This window comes from Camelus ferus, chromosome 9 (genome assembly GCF_009834535.1).
Source record: "Camelus ferus isolate YT-003-E chromosome 9, BCGSAC_Cfer_1.0, whole genome shotgun sequence".
Taxonomy (NCBI): domain Eukaryota; kingdom Metazoa; phylum Chordata; class Mammalia; order Artiodactyla; family Camelidae; genus Camelus; species Camelus ferus.
Window position 1 is genome coordinate 10,821,276 of NC_045704.1, and position 19,578 is coordinate 10,840,853.

At 40.1% G+C, this 19,578-nt stretch overlaps 1 protein-coding gene and 1 non-coding gene across 3 annotated transcripts; both read left to right on the forward strand.

Moving 5' to 3' along the window:
* The first annotated feature begins 569 nt into the window (after window positions 1-569).
* On the forward strand, window positions 570-641 carry TRNAA-CGC. Its single transcript has one exon. It is a non-coding gene; the product is annotated as a tRNA-Ala (tRNA).
* Window positions 642-4,319: 3,678 nt separating this feature from the next.
* Window positions 4,320-18,989, forward strand: LOC116666003 (zinc finger protein 160-like). Of its 2 annotated transcripts, XM_032487796.1 has the most exons (5): window positions 4,320-4,501; window positions 5,860-5,936; window positions 10,306-10,432; window positions 14,969-15,019; window positions 15,335-18,989. In XM_032487796.1, exons 1-5 carry the CDS (start codon window positions 4,489-4,491, stop codon window positions 16,438-16,440), a joined length of 1,374 nt encoding a protein of 457 aa, XP_032343687.1. In that variant the 5' UTR covers window positions 4,320-4,488; the 3' UTR covers window positions 16,441-18,989. The 2 variants fall into 2 exon arrangements, with proteins under 2 accessions (XP_032343687.1, XP_032343688.1); XM_032487797.1 differs by lacking the exons at window positions 14,969-15,019; window positions 15,335-18,989 and adding an exon at window positions 10,832-11,048.
* Window positions 18,990-19,578: the final 589 nt, after the last annotated feature.

Genomic DNA, 19,578 nt, shown 5'->3' on the forward strand with positions numbered 1-19,578 from the left:
TTCCTTCCACCAACAGTTTTGTCCTGTCTCGGTGTTTTATTACAGAAACAGTGTGCTGTTAGGCTCTGTGCATTGAAAGCATCTATAACAATTTCTTTCCATGGAGGAATCAAGCATCATACCTGGGGAGACTACATGCTTATAATTTGTACCTGAGTTATTCCCTCCACACTATTCCAGAATTTGTAATACAAACAGCACAGCAGTGTTTTTCAGACTCTGACTTCCACTAATACACAAAAATTAAACAGTAAATTTGAAGATTAATTGGCTTTATTCAATGATTCATGACTTGATCATCATGTCTACTCATGAATAGAAAGGTTCTCAAGGAGCTGTGTAATTTTGAATACTTTTATAGAGATAAAGTGGGTAAGACAAACTTATTGGTAAAAAAAAATAAAAAGGGTTATTTCAGGCCAGGTCTACTAATTTGGGGAGTCGTGGGGCAGGGGTCTTTTCCTGCAGGTTACCTCACTAGTGTTTAATCCAGAAATTGCAGAGTTACTGGTTTAAGATCTCATTCTTGGGAGGGATGAAACTTCAGTTAAGACTGGGTTTGCTGGGGCGAGGGTATAGCTCAGTGGTAGAGCACATGCTTCGCATGCAGGGGGTCCTGGGTTCAATCCCCAGTACTTACATTAAAAAAAAAGACATGACTTGGATTGCTGTACTGGGGGCAAGTGACTCTGCCTTGGACTTGTTACTTCTTGTTCGTACCCCCTGAAACCTGCCACCCACTCATGAATATGCACCATATGAATATATTTCTTCATGTCCTTTTTTGTGCCCAAATAAAAGCTGTGGTATACACCTTGATTTACATGAAGTGAAAATAGGAATATAGTAAACATACAAAAAATACTAGAATATAAAAGAACTTTCCAGAAATCAGATTTTAAAATAGGACAATCACTTTTGTGCTTGGAGTGCTCAGCGAAATAGTTTGAAAAGATCAATGTTCTCGAGTTTCCATTTAAGAACAAACAATATACAATGGCAACCATTTTTAGTTTCATAGATAACTAGGAGAGTTATAAAGGCACTCCTCAAACATTTTGTTGCTCATTTGCACTTTTCTGCAATTCACTGGAATAAGATGGAACCTGCCCCAATGCTGGGTTTGGATATTGAGACTGATATTAACCAAAGTGTTAAGAGAGTTTATTACCTACTAACGCTTTCTGTGGGAAGCAGGGCAGACTTACATGCTCATCCAAAAATGGCTTGAGAGAATAGGGATGGTGAGTGGCTTGGTGTGTTATGGTGGGTACTGGATGGGCGGGGGAGGGTACCTGCTTATGGCTTGAACTTTCAGCCAGTTCTAAAGGAGGGAGCTTCAAGCTTTTTTTTTTTTTTTAAATCAACTTGGCCACATACGCAGAATAGGCAAATGCTGTCAGGAGGCTTAAAATGTGGGAAATAATTGGAGAAAACCCCAACATTATTTATGCTAATAATTTACTACATTCCTTTTCCTGCTGCACACATAAGGCTTATTGTACGATCTGGTTGTTGAAAATGCTTATAAATGCTATTTTCATAAATTCCTAAGGTATTTTTACACTAGTTGAATGAAATAATGTTTGGAAATGTTTACTGCATAATAAATATTACTAATTTTACTAGAAGTGCAGTTTCCCAAAGGTTATTAAAATACTGATTTCAAATAATGTATTATGTTACCCAGTTGCTTTTCAACTATAGCAAAATTTCTTTATTTCTTTTTAATATAATTCTTCCCTACTGTTATTTTTTCTTCCACACATTGTGACGTAGGTTATTTATTTATATATTTTTCTCTCTTTCACACCAAGGCATACATAAATCAGTGTGTTGTTTGGAGACTTCTGAGACATGGAAATGCACATAAGTCAATGACAGGCAGAAAGCAGGTGCCCTATGAACATGAAAAAGAGGGTTCCAGCAGGCCTTTTTTTCTAATTGAAGCAGAGTTGACTTACAATGTGTTATTTTCTGATGTACAGCATAGTGATTCAGTTATATAATTTTTCATATTCTTTTTCATTATATGTTACTACAAGATATTGACTACAGTTCCCTGTGCTATACAGTAGGACCTTGTTATTTATTCCTTTAGGTCTCTATTCAGTGGAAGAACTGGAACGACACGAGGTGGTGAAATGAATCTCTTCATGTGGGAGTTGGCTGTGGTCAGGTGCTTGAGAATCAAGTGCGTGGAAGTTAACAGGCATGCAGTGAAGTAAAAGAAAATACAATGAGGAATAAGATGGGAAGTCCCCAAGCTTCCAACTACAGTTTGTGACAAGGAGATAATCTCCACTGCCAAATGGCTGAAGGCTACTCTACTACTTCCCAAGGCTATAGTCACATTCAGAGCTGGCAGAAATTGCAGGGAAAATGAGGTTTGTGCTACTTTCACGATGGCAACCGACACCCAACATCCTCCACTTAGAATTTGTTATCATCTCAAATAATAGATTTCCTTTTCAGACTCATTTCCATTAAATGTTACTACAAGAAATTGAATATAGTTCCCTGTGCTACACAGTAGGTCCTTGTTGTTTATCTATTTTATATATAGTAATGAGTGTCTATTAACCCCCAACACATAATTTATCCCTCCCCACCCTTTCCACTTTGGTAACCATAACTTGTTTTCTATGTCCTGTGAGTCTGTTTTTGGTTTGTAAATAGAATTTGAATCTCTACATCATTTGTAAAGGAAGCTTAAAATGGATTAACCCTAGATTTAGTAAATTTTCAGTATTTTTATCTTATTTAGGAACAAACTAGATATTTACTGACTACCAGTCATTTAACTTACCATAGCAAAAGTGTAAGATTTCATATTGCCAAACAGATTTGGGAAAGCTATTTAAAAAGTTTACCTCGAAACTTTTATCTTATACATATCCATTCAACTCACTTGTTTTCAAGTGATGTTTTGGTAACTCACAAAAAAATGTATCATACCAAGTTATTTTTCTTGCTGACAATTTTGTGACACAGATAACATAAACTTAACAAATCAATAAGCCCAGGTAGAATAAAAACTATATGCCTGCATTATTTGAGTTTTGACAGCTCCAAGAACATGCCTTTTTAAATTAAACCACAAACTTACACTAGCTTTCGTTTACTAAAATTTAATTCTAGACCACGTGAACTAGAAAAACATTTTAGTTAACTTTCTGTTATATTTCTTTAATTCGTAAGTGCTTTTTCGTTTTTTAAGCCAGTGAAATAGAATTCTTTTACAACTTAATTTTAGCTATACCATCCAGAAGTAGAAAAGGAAAGTAATAGCCCACATCTCCAAGACATATATACCCATATATAGAAACAGACAGGTGCCCACAGAAAACATAGTTTACTTTTAAACTTAAGCAGATTTCAAATGTGAACTCAAGAGAATGGTTAGATCCAAATTCTGTTTGCCTGTTGTAAAGGTTTTTTTATGAGCAGGCAGTGTTCCTGGATCCAGCCACTGCCACATTTCAACCTCGCTGGGAGACTCAAATCCCCATACCCCCGGAATTGCTTCAGTCTCACCAGTAGGACAGGAGAGCAACTTGTGTACAAAAATACTTTTTATTTACACCATTTCCACCTTAAGATAAAATATGTTCGCTTTCGACATAATTGAATCACACAACTGGAAGCTTTTACCCTAAAACTGTTACAGACAGTAATAAGCAGGTAAAGGTACAAGGAAGCACCATCCCCTCCCCACCCCTGCCCCGCCCCTGCCCCGCCCCCTGCCCCGCCCACGGGCGCTCCCTTCATCGCCCCGCCCCCGCTAGTATCGCTCCGCCCGGACCCCACCCCGGAAGTCCCGCCTCTAACTCCGCGCGCGCAGTTTCTTCCGGAACCGGAAGCAGAGAGCGCCGAGTGAAGGTCGTACTGCGGAGGGTAAGTTTCTCTTTTATAATGGGAGTTTGTGCTGCTGCTGTCCCCGTTATTCTATACCCTCAGGGTTTTGAGAGTCATTACGAACCTAAAGTCCCCACACCCGCTCCTGCATCCCAGGTGAATCCAGACGTCGCTGTGCTGGGTCCAGGGTCGTTTCTCTTTGGCTTTCAAATTTCTCTGAGGCTGTTCCCGTCTTTCGGGTTTTCCGGCCTTCAGTCCACGTAGACACCACCTTTAGCGGTGTTTCCTTCATGGAACCCTTCACTGACTTCCGCCCCCGCCCGTTTAACGTCCTCTTCCGCGAGGTGGTCTCGCGCCCCCAGCCTAGCCCTCTCGGCCCCAGGGGGGCGGCCGCCCCTCTCCCGTGAGGCCCCGTCCTCTCCCGGGTCTCAGGACTCTGGGGAGCCCAGCCCTCTCCTGAGACCCCCTCCCTCCCAGCTCCTCTGTCCTCGTGTCCTCCTCAGGGCTGTCCTGCTCCGCGGGCCTCCCCTTTGTATTCAGCCCTTCCTGCACGCCTCTGCATGGTGGGGGTGACTTGGCCACCCTGTGACACCCAGTGCTCTTCCGTCCCAACTTGAACCCTGCTGGAAAATGGTCTCTTCTGGTAGGAGGACATCTTATTCTGTCTCCATACCTGTAAATACGTGGGCGAGCTGTGGGGCCCAAACTCAATGATATTTAAGGGTGTGGGTTTTGTCTAGCAAAAGTCCCACTTGGGGAGAACAAAATTACTCAAGACTGTCAAATCAAGAGAGTGAGAGGGAGCCAGAGACCAAATCCCCGAGCTCCTCCAAAGCTCTCATTTATTGAGAATAATTAAACAAACGATTAAAGTAAAATACATCATAGGAATAGCAACGGGTATGGTGCAGGTGCAGGGATACAGATTAACAGCTTCATGGAAAACAAACAATCTGAACCTATGTATTGGAAAAAGTTATAATAGTACAGGAGCTAGAGAGAATACAATTGATAACAGTAAGTATCCAGGCAGGCACAAAGACCTTACAAAGATCAAACTTGCATACATCAATGAAATGTAAAAGTTCAGCAAGTACGTGTACAGGCATAGGACATAAACTTTCCAAAGAGATAGATATGGTTATATTAAACTCTAAGCAGTAATGAGAAAGGCCACAATGTCCCTTTTTAAGGGACTAGATAAGAGCGGTTGATTCTAGAAACCAGACCACAATAAAGTCTCCATAAATGATCAATGACTATCTTGGCAGGTGAAGCAAGCCCAGCTGTTTCCAGCCAAGGGCGAAGGTCATGGCTTTCCACTGAGTGTTAGCAGCCTTACACTGTACACCTATGCCTCTGATAAGCGAAGCACGTCCTGCTGGTTAGAGCAAGGGACAGTTTATGGTTATCCATATGCAAAAGCAGCCCTTAATCTATGACCTCGAACTATGCAGGCAAAGCATGTTTTTGCTTCTTAGGGCAAGACAGATTGTAGCAGCTTTTTGCTGGCAAAGCAGCTTTAAAGCTTATTAACCCATTCTGCTAGCAAGGCAGTTTTAAAGTTTATTAATCCAAGTTTGTGCTCCCATGTACGGGGCCCCAGGTGATTCCAGTCTGGGTCCCTCACTGAGCATCCTGACTTTGAGTCCTCCCATCCTGAGGGCTGGGATCTGGGGGTGGGGGTGGGGGGCTCTGCGTGGGGATGGATCAGGGCCTGGTCTGTGACCTGAAGGGGGCTGTCAGGTCCAGCTGAGGCGCCCACTGCTGCCGTGTAGGGGAGGGTCTCACCAGGAGAGGAGGGTGATCTGAGGACAGTGTGGGGAAACTCCTTTGTTGGTGTGTGTGTGGAGTTTCCTGTCCCGAGTCCCTCCTGTGACAGTGGGCAGCAGAAGACTGTCTGTTCCATTGTGGTGAGGTCTCCCCTGTGTGTGTGTGGTTGTGGCACAGGGAGGGATGTGTTGATTCTCAACATTAAGCAGCATCTTCTCAACGTTTAAGATAGACTCATGTTCCCTGAGAAAGCCCAGAAGAGGAGGAAGAGGACAGAAAAGGAGTCAGGAATGGCTGTTTCTCAGGTAAAGTCCTATTCTCACTGGATTCTCAATGTGTCCTTCCTGAAATGCCCTTCTTTGGACTCGCTAATCCTGTCTGACTCTGCAGTGTCCTGCCTGACACCTGTGCATTCACAGTCACCCAGGACCCTCCTTCAGTGCCTGTCTCAGTGCCTATATGCAAAGGGTTATTTCTGAGCATTCTGTTCTGTTCCATTGGTTTATGTGTCTGTTTATATCAGTACCACACCATCTTGAATACTTTTGTAATATGTTTTGAAATCTAAAAAGGAGAGGTATTCATCTTTCTTCTTTTTCAAGAGCCTTTTGGCAGTTTGTGCTCACTTGATTCTCTGTGACTTTTAGCATGATTTTCTATTTCTGAAAAAATTGCCATTGGAATTTTGATAGGGATTCTGTTGAAACTGTAGAACACTTTGGGTAGTTGGGACCTTTAAAGAGCTTTAAGTCTTCCATGAGTACAGGATGACAGGATATTTTTCTTTCTTTTTGAACGCTTCCCCCCCCCCCCATTTATTTATTTATTTAAATGCACGTACTGGGGCTAGAAGCCAGGACCTTGTGCATGCTAAGCACGTACTCTACCACTGAGCTATGCCCCATTCCATCCAGGTGATGTCTTTCCGTTTATTTGTATGTTGTGGATTTCTTTTAGCAGTGTTTAATAGTTTTCAGTATATAAGTCTTTCACCTCCTTTGCTGATTTATTCCTAAGTGTTTCATTCTTTTTGTAATGCTGTAGTAGATAGGATTGTTTTCCAATTGTCTTGACATTCCTCATTGTGTATAGAGATGCAACTGATTTTTGCATGTTGATTTTGTATCCTGCAACTTTCTAAAATTGTTTTTTGGATGTAGCAGTTTTCTTGTGGAATATTTACAGTTTGTACATGTAAAAACCTTGTTATCTAGGAAATAAGATAATTTTTCTTTTTCAGGTTTTGATAACTTTGATTTCTGTCTTTAATTGCTATGGCTAGGAGTTTCAGTATTTTGCTGAACAGTCATGCAAAATGTGCATCCAGCCTTCTTGCTGATCACAGAATTAAAGCTTTCTCCATTTAGTATGATGTTAGCTGTATTTTTTTCATATATACTGTTTGTTATGTTGAGATAGTTTATTGTTCCTAGTTTGTCGAGTGTTTATATCTTGAAAGATTGTTGAATTTTATCAGATGCTTTTTTTGCGACAACTCTAATGATATATTTGTTTTGTTTTGTTTTACTTTATTCCGTTAACTTCGTTGTATCACACTAATTGAGTTTTGTGCCCTGAGTCATCCTTGCCACATAAGAATGAAGCCCACTTGGTCATGACATCAGATCTTTTTAATGTGCTGTTGAAGTGCTTTGCTAGTATTTTGTTAAGGATTTTGCATCAGTATTCATTAGGGATTTTGCTTTCTGGTTTTCCTGTGTTCTTATGTGTGTGAGTTTGATATCAGAATCATGCCGGTTCCACAGAATGAATTTGCCAGTGTTTTCTCTTCAACTCCTTGTAAGATATTTATCAGGATCAGAGGTAATTCTTTTGTAAATATTAGGTAGAATTCTGCAGTGAAGACATCTGGTCCTGAGTTTCTCTTTGTTTGAGGTTTTTGATTGCTACTTGAATCTCTCTAGTTATAATTCTGTTCAAGTTTTTTATTTCTTAATGATTAAGGCTTAGTAGGTTGTATGTTTGTATGAAATTATGTGTATCCTTCTAAACCGTGTAATATGTGGTCATTATTGTTCACAGTATTCCCTTATAATCCTGTAAAATAATTTTTTACAGCAATTGCAATTTCTTTTCTTTCATATTTGTTCTTCTTTATTTGTATCTTCTTTGTTTTTTCCTTAGTCTAGCTGAGGGTTTTTCAGTTTAATGTTTTCAAAACACCAACTCTTGGTTTGCTGATTTTTATATTTTTCTACTTTCTATTTCATTTATCTTTGGACTAATGTTTCTTATTTACTTCTGCTAAATTTGAATTTATTCTTTTTTTCTGATTCCTTGAGATATAAAATTGACTTCTGATTTGAGATCTTTTTTCTTTTTTATTGTAAGCATTTGGTAGCGTAGACTTCCCTTTTATTTAGTACAGCCTTCACTGTGTATTAATAATTTTGTATGTTTTACTTTTGTTTTCATCCAGATATTTAAAAATTCCCTTGTGGTTTCTTCTTTGACCCATTGGTTTAAGAATTAGTTGTTATTTTCCACATCTTGGGAGATTTTTTTTTCCCCACCTACTGTTTATTTTGTTTCAGTTGATTGTGTTTGAAAACATGCTTTGTATGACCTCAGTCTCTTTAAAGTGATTTGTTTGTGGCCTAACCCGTGCTCTGTCGTGAAGAATGCTTCACGTGCTGGAGAAGCACGTGTTTTCTGCTGTTGGGTGGAGTGATCTGTACCTGTCTGTTAGGTATATTTGGTCTATAGTGTTGTTCAAGTCCTCTGCTTTCTTACTGATCTTCTGTTTGGTTCCAACCGTGAGTAAAACCGGGGTGTTGAAGTATCATACAGTTACTGTGGTACTCTCTCTTCATTTCCATTAAGATTTCATTTCTGGGGGAGAGCTAATGTTAGATGTACATATATTTATTTGTTATGTCATCTTGGTGATTTGAACTTTTTATCATCTAAAGATTTTTTTTTCTGCTGTGTCAGTTTTTATCTTTGGTTCATTTTCTCTGATATTATGCAGTCACCTCGGCTCTGATGAGGATATAGTATCTTTTCCATCCTTTCACTTTTAGCCTTTCCATCTCCTTACGTTTGTGAATGTTCACAGTTCCAACTTTCTGACACCCTCTGTTTGTGTCTCACACTCTCTCTGTGTCTCTCACCCTCTGTGTCTCCTCCTGTTACTTCCTCTCATGCTCCCCACTCAGGCACCTTGTTCGGTGGTGAAAGGCGGGAGCCCTGGCCAACCCCCTTCCCTCCACTGTAATTTCAGAGGGAATCGGTTGAGCGTTTCCTTCTGATCATGACGTTTGGTGAAATGTTGTTGCTTAATTACAGTGTATTTTTTCCCATGTTTTTTTGTCATGACTTTTAATTCTCCAGTAGGTTTTTAACTTTACTATTGTAATATTATTTTAATCTGTTAAAATAATGTATAATAGTAATAACTTTATGAATTTCAAAATTTTATTACTGGAGAAAATAAAGATCGTCTTTGGCTTTTGTTAATGCCTATCTATGTAAATTTAAATGGATAAATTTGTATTTATATTTCTGAATATAGTTATTTTGTTGAGATTGGAGTTTAAGTATTCTATTTTTCACACCTGTGCCATTTTTCTTTTACTAGCTTCCTATCAAATCATGGTGACAAACTAAATTTGGTACAGTTGATACATTTTCTTTGTCTGAAAGCTGCTGAAATACACATGAATAAAAATGATAATAAAAAATCTTCAGGGGACCACTCCTCATTTCAGTCAGTTTTGTATTGATGTGTGTGTGGATGTGCAAGTCCATGGTTTATATGAATAACATCTTAACTTCAAAATTATATCTTTTGCAGTTGAAGTTGTATCTTCAATATATTCTTTGGCCATGAATTTTTTTCTACACTGTCATGTTAATGGTTTAACTAGTAATGAGATTACTGACATTTAAGGTCCTCAGTATGTGTTGTGCCCACATACGTAATACCTTTCCATTTCATTCACCTTGAGCTTGTCAGGTTTTCTCAGGGAACCCTCTGTCAATGTAGTTTTAATGCTGTTATTAAACTCTGCTATTTTTTTAGCTTCAGGTTCCAGAGCCCAGCCCCCTGAGTTCAGGAGCTTGCTGTGTGACTCCTTGGCTTCTTGACCTAAGTCGAGTTTCTCAGAGTGTCTCTGACATAGGTTTCTTCTCTGTAACGTGGGAACAGGTCCTTCTCTAATGAGCTGTTACATTGATAACAAGTTCATATGTGTAAAGTCCTTACTTAGAGTAATGTTTGCGTATGGGAGGTGTTCACATTTTTTAGTCATTGCTGTTGTCATCATCATCGCAGCTGAAGTCTTTAATCCTTCCCTAAAGTCTCTGTGGACTTTGTCGTGTCTGAAGACACCGTTCCTACTGCAGCTCATCTAGATATTGACTATCTCAGTGTGTAGAACATAATATCTAACACTCCTGCATAGACAACCTGTTCTTGAGTTTTATTTCGATGTCTTTTGTGAATTGTCGTCGACAAAGATGAAAAATCTGTATCAATTCTGGATTTCATAATCTGTTATGAAAAAGCATAAGAAATTAAAATCAGAGACATACAATTTGCTCCAAATCAGAACACAGACCTTCAAGCCTTACCCCTTTCTTCTCTTCTCAGTTTGTGTGAAGGTAAGGACTCCACTCATGGCCCCTTGGTGAAATGTGTTTTCATCTCAGGGACAGTTGACCTTCGAGGACGTGGCCATCAAGTTCTCACAGGAGGAGTGGGAGTGCCTGAACGCTGCTCAGAGGGCCTTGTACAGGGACGTGATGTTGGAGACCTGCAGGAACCTGCTCTCCCTGGGTGAGAGAACTCCCCTTTAGAAGCTGGGTGTGTTTGCATTTTCTCTGTGTGCCTTTCGGGAGCCCCTGTTCGGTTTGGCTGATCTGAAAGCCCTGTTGACTCAGACATGACGTGGTATGACAAGTTTCTTCTGACCCTTCTTCAGATAATCTGCTGAATTTCATGTTGCATAAGGGGTTGTCCTGGAGCTTAATTATGTATGAAGCTTAATGGCAAACGTTAAAAAAAAGCAACACTTAATTTCCTGTTGTCTAACCTTTGCTTTTGACTCAGTATTTCTAGGAAGAGCGCTAAATACCTGCATATCACACTGTCCCCTCTGCATTTAGAAGGCGGCAACCAGTAGATGAATATGTGAAACACTTTTCCAGACTCACCTGTAATGTCCTCTCTCCTCAGCTGAGCAGAGAGCTGGGATTCCAGAAAAGACACAGTACTTCGCATTTCTTCCTTCTGATGAACAGGAATTTCTCTTTCTGATCTGAATATTGTCTCCATTTTACAGCAAGAGAAAAGAGCCCTGTACTGTGAAAAGTGAGGTGAAAATAGAAAAAAAAAAAAAACGCAATGAATGAGGATGTATGGAAAGTATGAACATAGGTGGGATCTCAGAAGGGCAGAGGGGAAGCCACACATTACTAGTGTTTGGGAACCTCTTCTCACGGTGGAGAGTTCGATGGGAAAACAGAAGTTTATTTATCGAAAACTCTTCAAGGGAAGTTTTCTTCTCTCAGAGTTACCACTCTGTCCTTCCACATGTGAAATGTATTTTTTCATTCTCCGGTGGTGCTCCAGCTCCTGTAGAGACAAAGGCGAAGTCTTTTTCCTGATCTACATGCTGCCATCTGGCTTCTGTGAACTTGTTTTTTGACTTTGAGGAGCATGAGGTGGGCTGTTGCATTGGGGTCTCCTGCCTCCTTCATCTCTGCTTCTGGACTTGGTCCTGTGGGATGCTCAGTTCTTAGTCCACAGAGGTCAGGAGACCAGCCCCCGAGCCTGTCCAGGTTTGGTCCCGGACTTGGAAGATGTAATCAGAAGATGAGAAAACACTGGCTGCTCTTTGATTCCATCTGGCACCTCAGACCTGTGTGGAGCTGCCTCAGGCCCTGTCTGCTTGTTTGCATCCCTCAGCCATTTCTTTTTTTCTGCTTTTCCCACACAGTTCAGGGCTGTTGTAACAGCCAGCTGGATTGGATCTTCTGTAATTGTTACTTAGGATGAGTATAGGGACAGTGGACAAAGAGATCCTCTTTCTTAGCCTGCATCCCTCGGAGGGTGAACATGTGCTTTCTCTTTGTTAAGCACTTAAGCAAGTATTGACATCTTGGCACTATTGACTTCCAGTCCGTGGAGCCTGGGGTTCCTTTGCATTTATTTATAATCTTTTCTGATGTTTTTCTGAAGCCTTTTTAGTTTACAGTGTACCATTCTTTCCCTTCTTATGCCCAAGTATTTGATTTTATATTTTTCATTCTTTTGTATGTGGAGTTATTTTCTGAATTTTTTTGTTTGTTCATTGTTAATGTTTAGAAACTCAATTGATTTTTGCATATAGATTTAATATCCTATAATTTTTTGGAATTCTTTTGGCATTTCTAGAAGGTTATTTTTTTCCCCAGAATCTTGAAGAGTTTTCTACATAATTAGATCATGTCGATTGTAAACAGATAATTTTGCTTTCTTCTGCTATTGAGATACCTATTAGCTCTTTTTCTGCCTACATGGTCTTTATTTTTTTTAAGTTTATTTTCGTATATTCTTTTTAATGGAGGTGCTGGAGATTGAACCCAGGACCTCATGCATGGTAAGCTTGATTTTACCACTGAGTTACATACATCGTTCCCTCCCTTCCCCTGTCCCCGCCCCCTGCGCCTCTGTGTTCTTGCCCAGACTTCCAGTAATACGTTTTTTTAGAAATAGAGCATGCATCCTTGTCTTGTTCCTGACCTTACAGGAAAAGCTTTCATTCTTTCACCACTGAGTGTAATGAGAGCTCTGAGGAGCTGCTCCTTTGAACCACGGTTTTCAACAGAGTCTTATACCTTTTCCTAACAGAGAACATTCATCAAACATGATGTCGAGCCTGAGTCCTTGTGCCCAATGCACTGTGAGTCCAGACAAGCCTTAGGTTCAGAGTTTGGAGCAGAGATATGTTTCTTAGTTGAGGAGGCGCCAACCTGGATGATGGAGACCTAGCCTTGTCTCAGCTCCATCTCGCTGGCTGGATGGGATGTAAGATTTTTCAAGGCAAAAGGAGAAAGGGGAGGAGAGTGTCTGGGATCCCAGCTTTCTCGTAAAACTGCAGCTGCAGGCTTTAGGACCACGCTGGGACTTCCTTCATGATTATTCTGTATGATCCTATAAAACAAGCTTCTAAATCCCGGTCTTGTGGTCCCTTAACTTCTTTCTGGGAGAGGGCGCTCTGTTTTATTATTGTATTATTTAATTATTTTATTTTGATGGGGGTGGGTAATTAGGTTTATTTATTTTTAGAGGAGGTACTGGGGATTGAACCCAGGACCTTGTGCGTGCTAAGCACGCGCTCTGCCACTGAGCTGTACCCTCCACCTGAGAGAGCAAAAGTGATGGTGGAGGCAGTTTGTTATTCACTTAGAACTGATGTGATGGGTTAAGTATTTCAGTTCTCTGTTGACCTTCTGGGTATCATCAACTTTTTAAACCTCTGGGCCATTTGGTTGAAGCCACAGTTTGGGGTCATAGATAGAGGCATTGGTTTACACTACCAATCATGGAAAAGATTATCCTGGACTTGATTTTCCTTTCTTTCTGCAGTCCCTCACTGCCCTAATAGTGGATCTGCTCTTTGGATCTCAGGGAAGGTCTAGGAGACTAAAGCCTTTTCTCCAAACAGGAAATGGGCAATGTGGAAAGGCTTTTGTACCCAGCAGGGCCCCTCAGGGTCCCACTCCATTTCCATCCCTTCTTTACTTTGATGTTTCTCAGTCTTGAGGGGAACAGCTGTGGGACAAAAAGGGAATATGATTTTAGATAATGAGGATGATCAGACTCAGCAAGGGAGCTCGGATTTAGAGGGATTCACTTTCAAAATCATGGGCTCCTACTTTACCATTGATATGATTTCTTTGTATCTGCACGTGTGTGAGCAGAAGAAACTCATCCATCTCCTTTTGATGGCCTCCTAGTTTTTCCTTCTGGTTTCTCTAAGAACATTCTTACAGAATCTCCTGGAATAGAACGTATGTTTTTCTTGAATATATGCATGAAAAGGGAACTTACGTAATATTTAGTAAGTAGTGTAACAGATGTAATCCTGTTTCTCCCTACAACATCTGGGTCTCTAACTTCTTACATCTCTTGATTCTGTTGCATACCTATAGTTAAAAATGGCACATTATCATGCTACTTGCTAAACCAATTCATCTTTTCTCTCGAGGTCAGTACGTTAGGTGCAGGCGTGAATGATGCAGTTACAGGCACACAGACGCGCAGTCCCAGGCTGTGCTCCCACGTGTGCGTGTGCCCCGTGCTCCACTCAGACCCTCTCTCCATCCTGACCTTTCCTTACACGGCACCTGGATGTGGATGGAAACACGGTTATTCGTTAGCACATTTAAGTTGTTCTCCTGAACTTCCCAGTTTCCACATCCCTCCCTCAGCCATCCCTCCACCTTCCACATGACTCAGTATAAAAATGACCCCTCTTACTTGGCCTTGGGAATCTGCTAGAACTGCTTTATATTCTGACTGTTGCTTGTTAGCAGTTATGTTCATTTATTTACCACTCCCAGATTAGCTTCAACATTATGTGCTGTTTTGCATACCTTAATATGTATATCTTAATAAAATAGTTCATTTAAAAACAGGGGAAAAAATGACCACTCTTCATCCATTGATCACCTTTCTCAGGACACGGCCTAAATCACCGTGTGCAGCCGTGATGACTCAGAGACCATTTCCAGGAGGGGTGGCTGAATAACTGTATTAGTCACACTGCTCGCCTCTTCTTACATCTCCCTGAACGTTTTATTTCTAAACTCCCACTTCTGTTGTAATATTTTCTTTGCTGTACTGTCTGGATTAGCAGTTATGCTTAAGAATCTTGTTCAGTCTGTCTGTCAGGGTTCACGTCTGGGTCCTCTCCCTGCTTTCTGTGTCCCCTGGGGTGGTGTACGTAGTCTGAGTCTGCTGCCCTGATTTAGAAAATCGTGTTAATTGACTTCAAGCCATTGAAAAGAAATAAGTGCTGTCGGATTGCTTAAAATATTGGGCGGTTCATAGTAAAGACTAAGAAGGTACTTTTGTATAAAAAAGATAATATTCTGTCAGGTTTTTTATATCCCTTTTTCCTCACTATATGTTGTATGCTTTTGCAATTTTCTCAACACCATTTGGTCTGACCCTAGTTAAAATTTTTAGAGTTCTCACTCTTACATACATTTGGAGCCAATAACGTAGATAATTTACAGGCTCTGCGTAAGTTGGGATTGCTCTGTTTATTGGCTGTTGAATAACTGGAGAATGTTTTCTGTATTAATTTTTAATTGTGATTTACAGGTGCTGGTTTTTCAGCATATCTCATGCAGTACAGCTCTTATGCTCTACTGGGTAAGGTTGTAAAGTGCCTTTTCTTTATGGGTGCATAGTTTTATAGCAGATATTGAGAAAAACATTGTGTTTTCTTTTTTTGGTGGGGTAATTAGGTTTATTTATTTATTTACTTTTGGAGGAGGTACTGGGGATTGAACCCAGGACCTTGTGTATGCTGAGTATGTGCTCTACCTCTTGAGCTATACCCTCCTCCTGTTTTCTTAAAAATAGTTTTATAAAATTCTTCATTTTCTCAATCCTATGTAAGTTTTTCAGTTCCAAATAGCCAGTTACCTGTAGTGAGCAGGATACCTGTGGTTCTTTGTCTTGCAGATCTCCCTCCTGTGCGTGTGGTCAAACATTTACAACCCAAAGCGAACAGTAATACAGGAGAAGTATTCCAAACAACAATGTTGAGAAGACCCGAAAGCCATGAAATCAAACGTTTTCACCTCAGGAAAATCGAGGAAAATAAGTATGAGTGTCAGTGGAGAGATGGTGAGAGAAATGACAAAGGAGTGCCTGTAACCCACGAGGAACATCTCACGGGTGGAAGACGTCGACCTGATAGAAGGGATGCAGGAGTCAAGCCCGTGGGAAATAGGCTTGGATTAAGCTTTCAGGATGAGCCGCATATAATTAAAAGTAAAGGGCAAGTTTATGAATGTGATGAGGTTGACAAGCCTACCAGTAGTAGTTCCTCATTTTCACCAGTTCAGAGAATTCCCCCCAGTGTCCAAACCAGTGTTCCTAACACACATGGGAGTGATTTTATGCATCCTTCAGTGAGGATGCAACACCAGAAAGCTCACAGGGAAAGACCTCACAGACGTGACGAGGGTGGGAAAAGCTTTCTCAGGAGCTCTCACCTCACGAGACATCAGATCACCCACCCAGGAGCAAAATTATATCAATGTGATGTGTGTGGTAAAATCTTTGGTCAAAATTCATGCCTTACACGTCATCAGAATGTTCATGCTGCAGAGAAACCTTACAAATGTAGTGAGTGTGGCAAAACCTTTACTCAAAGCTCAAACCTCAGTAGGCATCAGAAAATTCACACAGGAGAGAAATTACATGAATGTGATACATGTGGTAGAGTCTTCACTCAAAAGTCACACCTTAAAATTCATCAGAGGGTTCATACTGGAGAGAAGCCTTACAAATGTAATGAGTGTGGCAAAGTATTTCGTCTATACGGAACCCTTGTAAGTCATCGGAGAGTTCATACAGGTGAGAAACCTTACAAATGTAGTGAGTGTGGCAAGGTCTTTAGTCAAAAACCACATCTCCGTGTTCATTGGAGAATTCATACTGGAGAGAAACCTTTCAAATGTAGTGAGTGTGGCAAGGTCTTCAGTCGCAATTCATGCCTTACAAGTCATCAGAGAATACATTTTGCGAAGAAATCTCCCAAATTGAGTCTGGAAAACCTTTGACTCAGGTCTCAACCCTCACCACACATCAGAAAATCCATGCATGAGACAGACCATAAAAATGTGATATATGTTGGAAGTTTTAAAAATTCAAACTTCAAAATTCACACCTTACTGTTCTTGGGAGAATTCATAGTAGAGAGAAACCATACAAGTTTGAATGTGGCAAAGCTTTTGTGTATTGGGTCTCACCATGAGATGATCCACAATGGAAAGAAATCTTACAAATGTGATGACTTTGTCAGCATGTTCAGTGGAAATGTATACCTTATGATCCACCAAAGAATTCATACTGGAGAGAAACCTTTTAAATGTTAGGAATGTGTCAAGTCCTTCAGTGTGCTTTCAAGCCTAATTTACCATCAGATGATCCACACGAGCGAGAGCCCTTAAAAATGTAATGAATGGGGCGAGGCTTTTAGCGGGCATTCACATCTAAGGCTTCATGAGAAAATTCATATTGGATAGAAGCCTGATAAATGTATTTAGTGTGGTCACGCCTTTAGAAAATTCATTCTGAAACGATTCTTCTCATATGCCACGAATGTGAAAAACCTATACTCAGGGCTCACATCTCACCAATAATCAGATAATCAGCACTGGACAGAAATGTTACACATATGCTAGAGTTTGGAAAACTTTGAGGTTGTGCCGTAAACTCAGGGATCACCAAGTATCTCATGCTTAAAAATTCAGTGACTGTGGCAAAGTTTTAAATTATTGCTTATTCCTCAGTAGATACCGGAAAATTTTTCATGGAGAGAAACCACACAGTGTGTGTGGCAAGGATTTTACCCAAAGATCACAAGTTGGGAAACACTGAGCAATACCTTAGAAATGCAGTAAATGTGAAACCTTTACCTTAGGTTCAAATATTAGGCAACAGCACAACTCCATGCTGAAGGAACGCCATGTAGATGTAGGGCTGCAGCTTTATGGAGGGCCTGCGGTGCACTGGACTGCAGAATTCACGTCTTTGGGAGAAACCACACAAAACAATATGTGTGCTAAAGGCTTGTACCTGAGGATCCAGAATGTGGGACATAGAGGATTTATGTCGGAGGACAAGCTTCCAAACGTGATGAATGTTGTAAATTGTTTTCATCAAGTGGTCACGTCTTTGCTGCAATGAGAATTCATACAGGTCAGAAAGTATACAGATAAGCTGAACTTGGAAACACTTATAAGAAAGTGCATCCGCAGGGGTCACCATAAAACTCATCTTTGGGTGAATCCTTAGGAATGTAATGAACTTGATTCAGTCTTTTGAGGAATACTTAAAACAGACCCCACATCAGTGAATGCATCCTAGGAATAAGTAGTCTTCAGTTCTCTGAGATGAATCGGAGGTCTTACACACTGCAGAATCATTACAAGTCTCAGGATGGTGAAACTTATGATGTGTGTATGATGTGAAAATGTGCCATCATCTTCAGTGTATAAGTGTTAAATTATTTGAGTTTTTTTGAAAAGGCAGAATGACTTTATGCCTTTCAACCTGAAGTCTGAAGTCTGTTTAATCTGGTGCCTTCATCACAGGACTTTTATGAGGGTCTTTAGGAAGGTTCAGTAAGAAGGCGCTGATGTCAGTGGGTGTGGTTTATTCACATCCATGTTCCCTGGAAAAATGAGGACCATGAGTTACCAAGCTCAATATTGTGTGAAATAGGAACAGGGTGGGCAGAGAATAATGTAAAACTGTGACATGGCTCATCATGCTTCTGTTCATGGTGCCTTCCATAGGTAAGGGCTGTGGGTTACAATTTTTTTTTTTAATTGGTCTTATTTTTGGAAACCGAAGACAGGGCAGTTATCCTGAGAGGAAATTTTATTCAAAAGAACAAGAATAGGATACGTATGTGCACAGTTCATGTGTAACTGCTGCCATTCCCTTCTGCTGCTCTTTTATTCAGAATGTATCATAGGTGTTTTGTTTTAATTAATAAAATTGAATCACTTTTGTCATAACCCTTGGAGAATCCTCTTCCTTCCACCAACATAGTTTTATCCCGTGTCAGTACTTTGTAACAGAAGCTAACGGTGTACCTTTAGGCTCTCAGGATTTGAAAAGTGGGGTGGGGCTCAGGGGAGATCACCCACTTAAGGTTTGAACATCATTTGGTATCAGAGGAGGAAACCCACAGGCCTTTTTTTTTTTTTAAATCAGCTTGTCCAGATCATCTGAATAGGAGGAGGTTGTGGTGAGGCATAATAGTTCTCAATACTCAAACATCAAAAAATGGAGTCAGACTCTTGAATAAAACACTGAATGTTTAGTCTTGAAACTCCTGTTTTCTTGGTTAGGAAAGACCACACTTTTCTTCATGCCAATAATTTATTACGTTTCTCTTCCTGCAAAGGATTGTTCAAATGGTTGTCGAAAGTGCTTCAGAAATACTTCGATAAACTGTCTAAGCTATTTTTACCTTAGTTTACTAAAAATGTTTGGAAATGTTTATTAAACAATGTAACTAAATAATTGACTATGAGAGCAATTATCCAAAGACTTAAAATTTTGATTTCAAATTACGATATTAAGATGTTACATGGTTAATTTTATGCTATAATAAAATGTTTTAAATAAATCTTTCCTTAGCATTATTTTCTTTTCCACGCTTATTTCCCATTTTACAACAAGGGTTAAATCTGTGGGTTGTTTTAGGACTTTTGTGATGTGATAATGTACGTATATGAAGTAGGTGCACGTTAAACATGAAGAAAGATAATTCCTTTAGTGCTTTAGTTCATTTTGTAATGGCAAAATGGTGAACTAAAATGTTTTATTTTGGGTTTGGCTACAGTCAGGTGCTTCAAAATCAAGTATGTGGAGTTTAGCAAGCACATAGTGAAGTGAATGAAGTTATATGGGTGAGTGAGAAAGTCCCCAAGGTGACAACTGTAGTTTATGACAAGGAGACACTCTCCATTGCCAAATCCTTGGAAGCCATCCTGCCTTTTCCCAGTGATGGATTCACATTCAGAGACAGAGGATTTTGTAGAGAAAATAAGATTTGTGCCATTTCTAGCATGACAACTGACACCCAGTATCTTCCACTTAGAATTTGTTCCCTACTGAAAATAATAATTCTTCTTTGATAAGTGATCTTAATTTTGAATTCTACTATCACACTTTGAATAAGA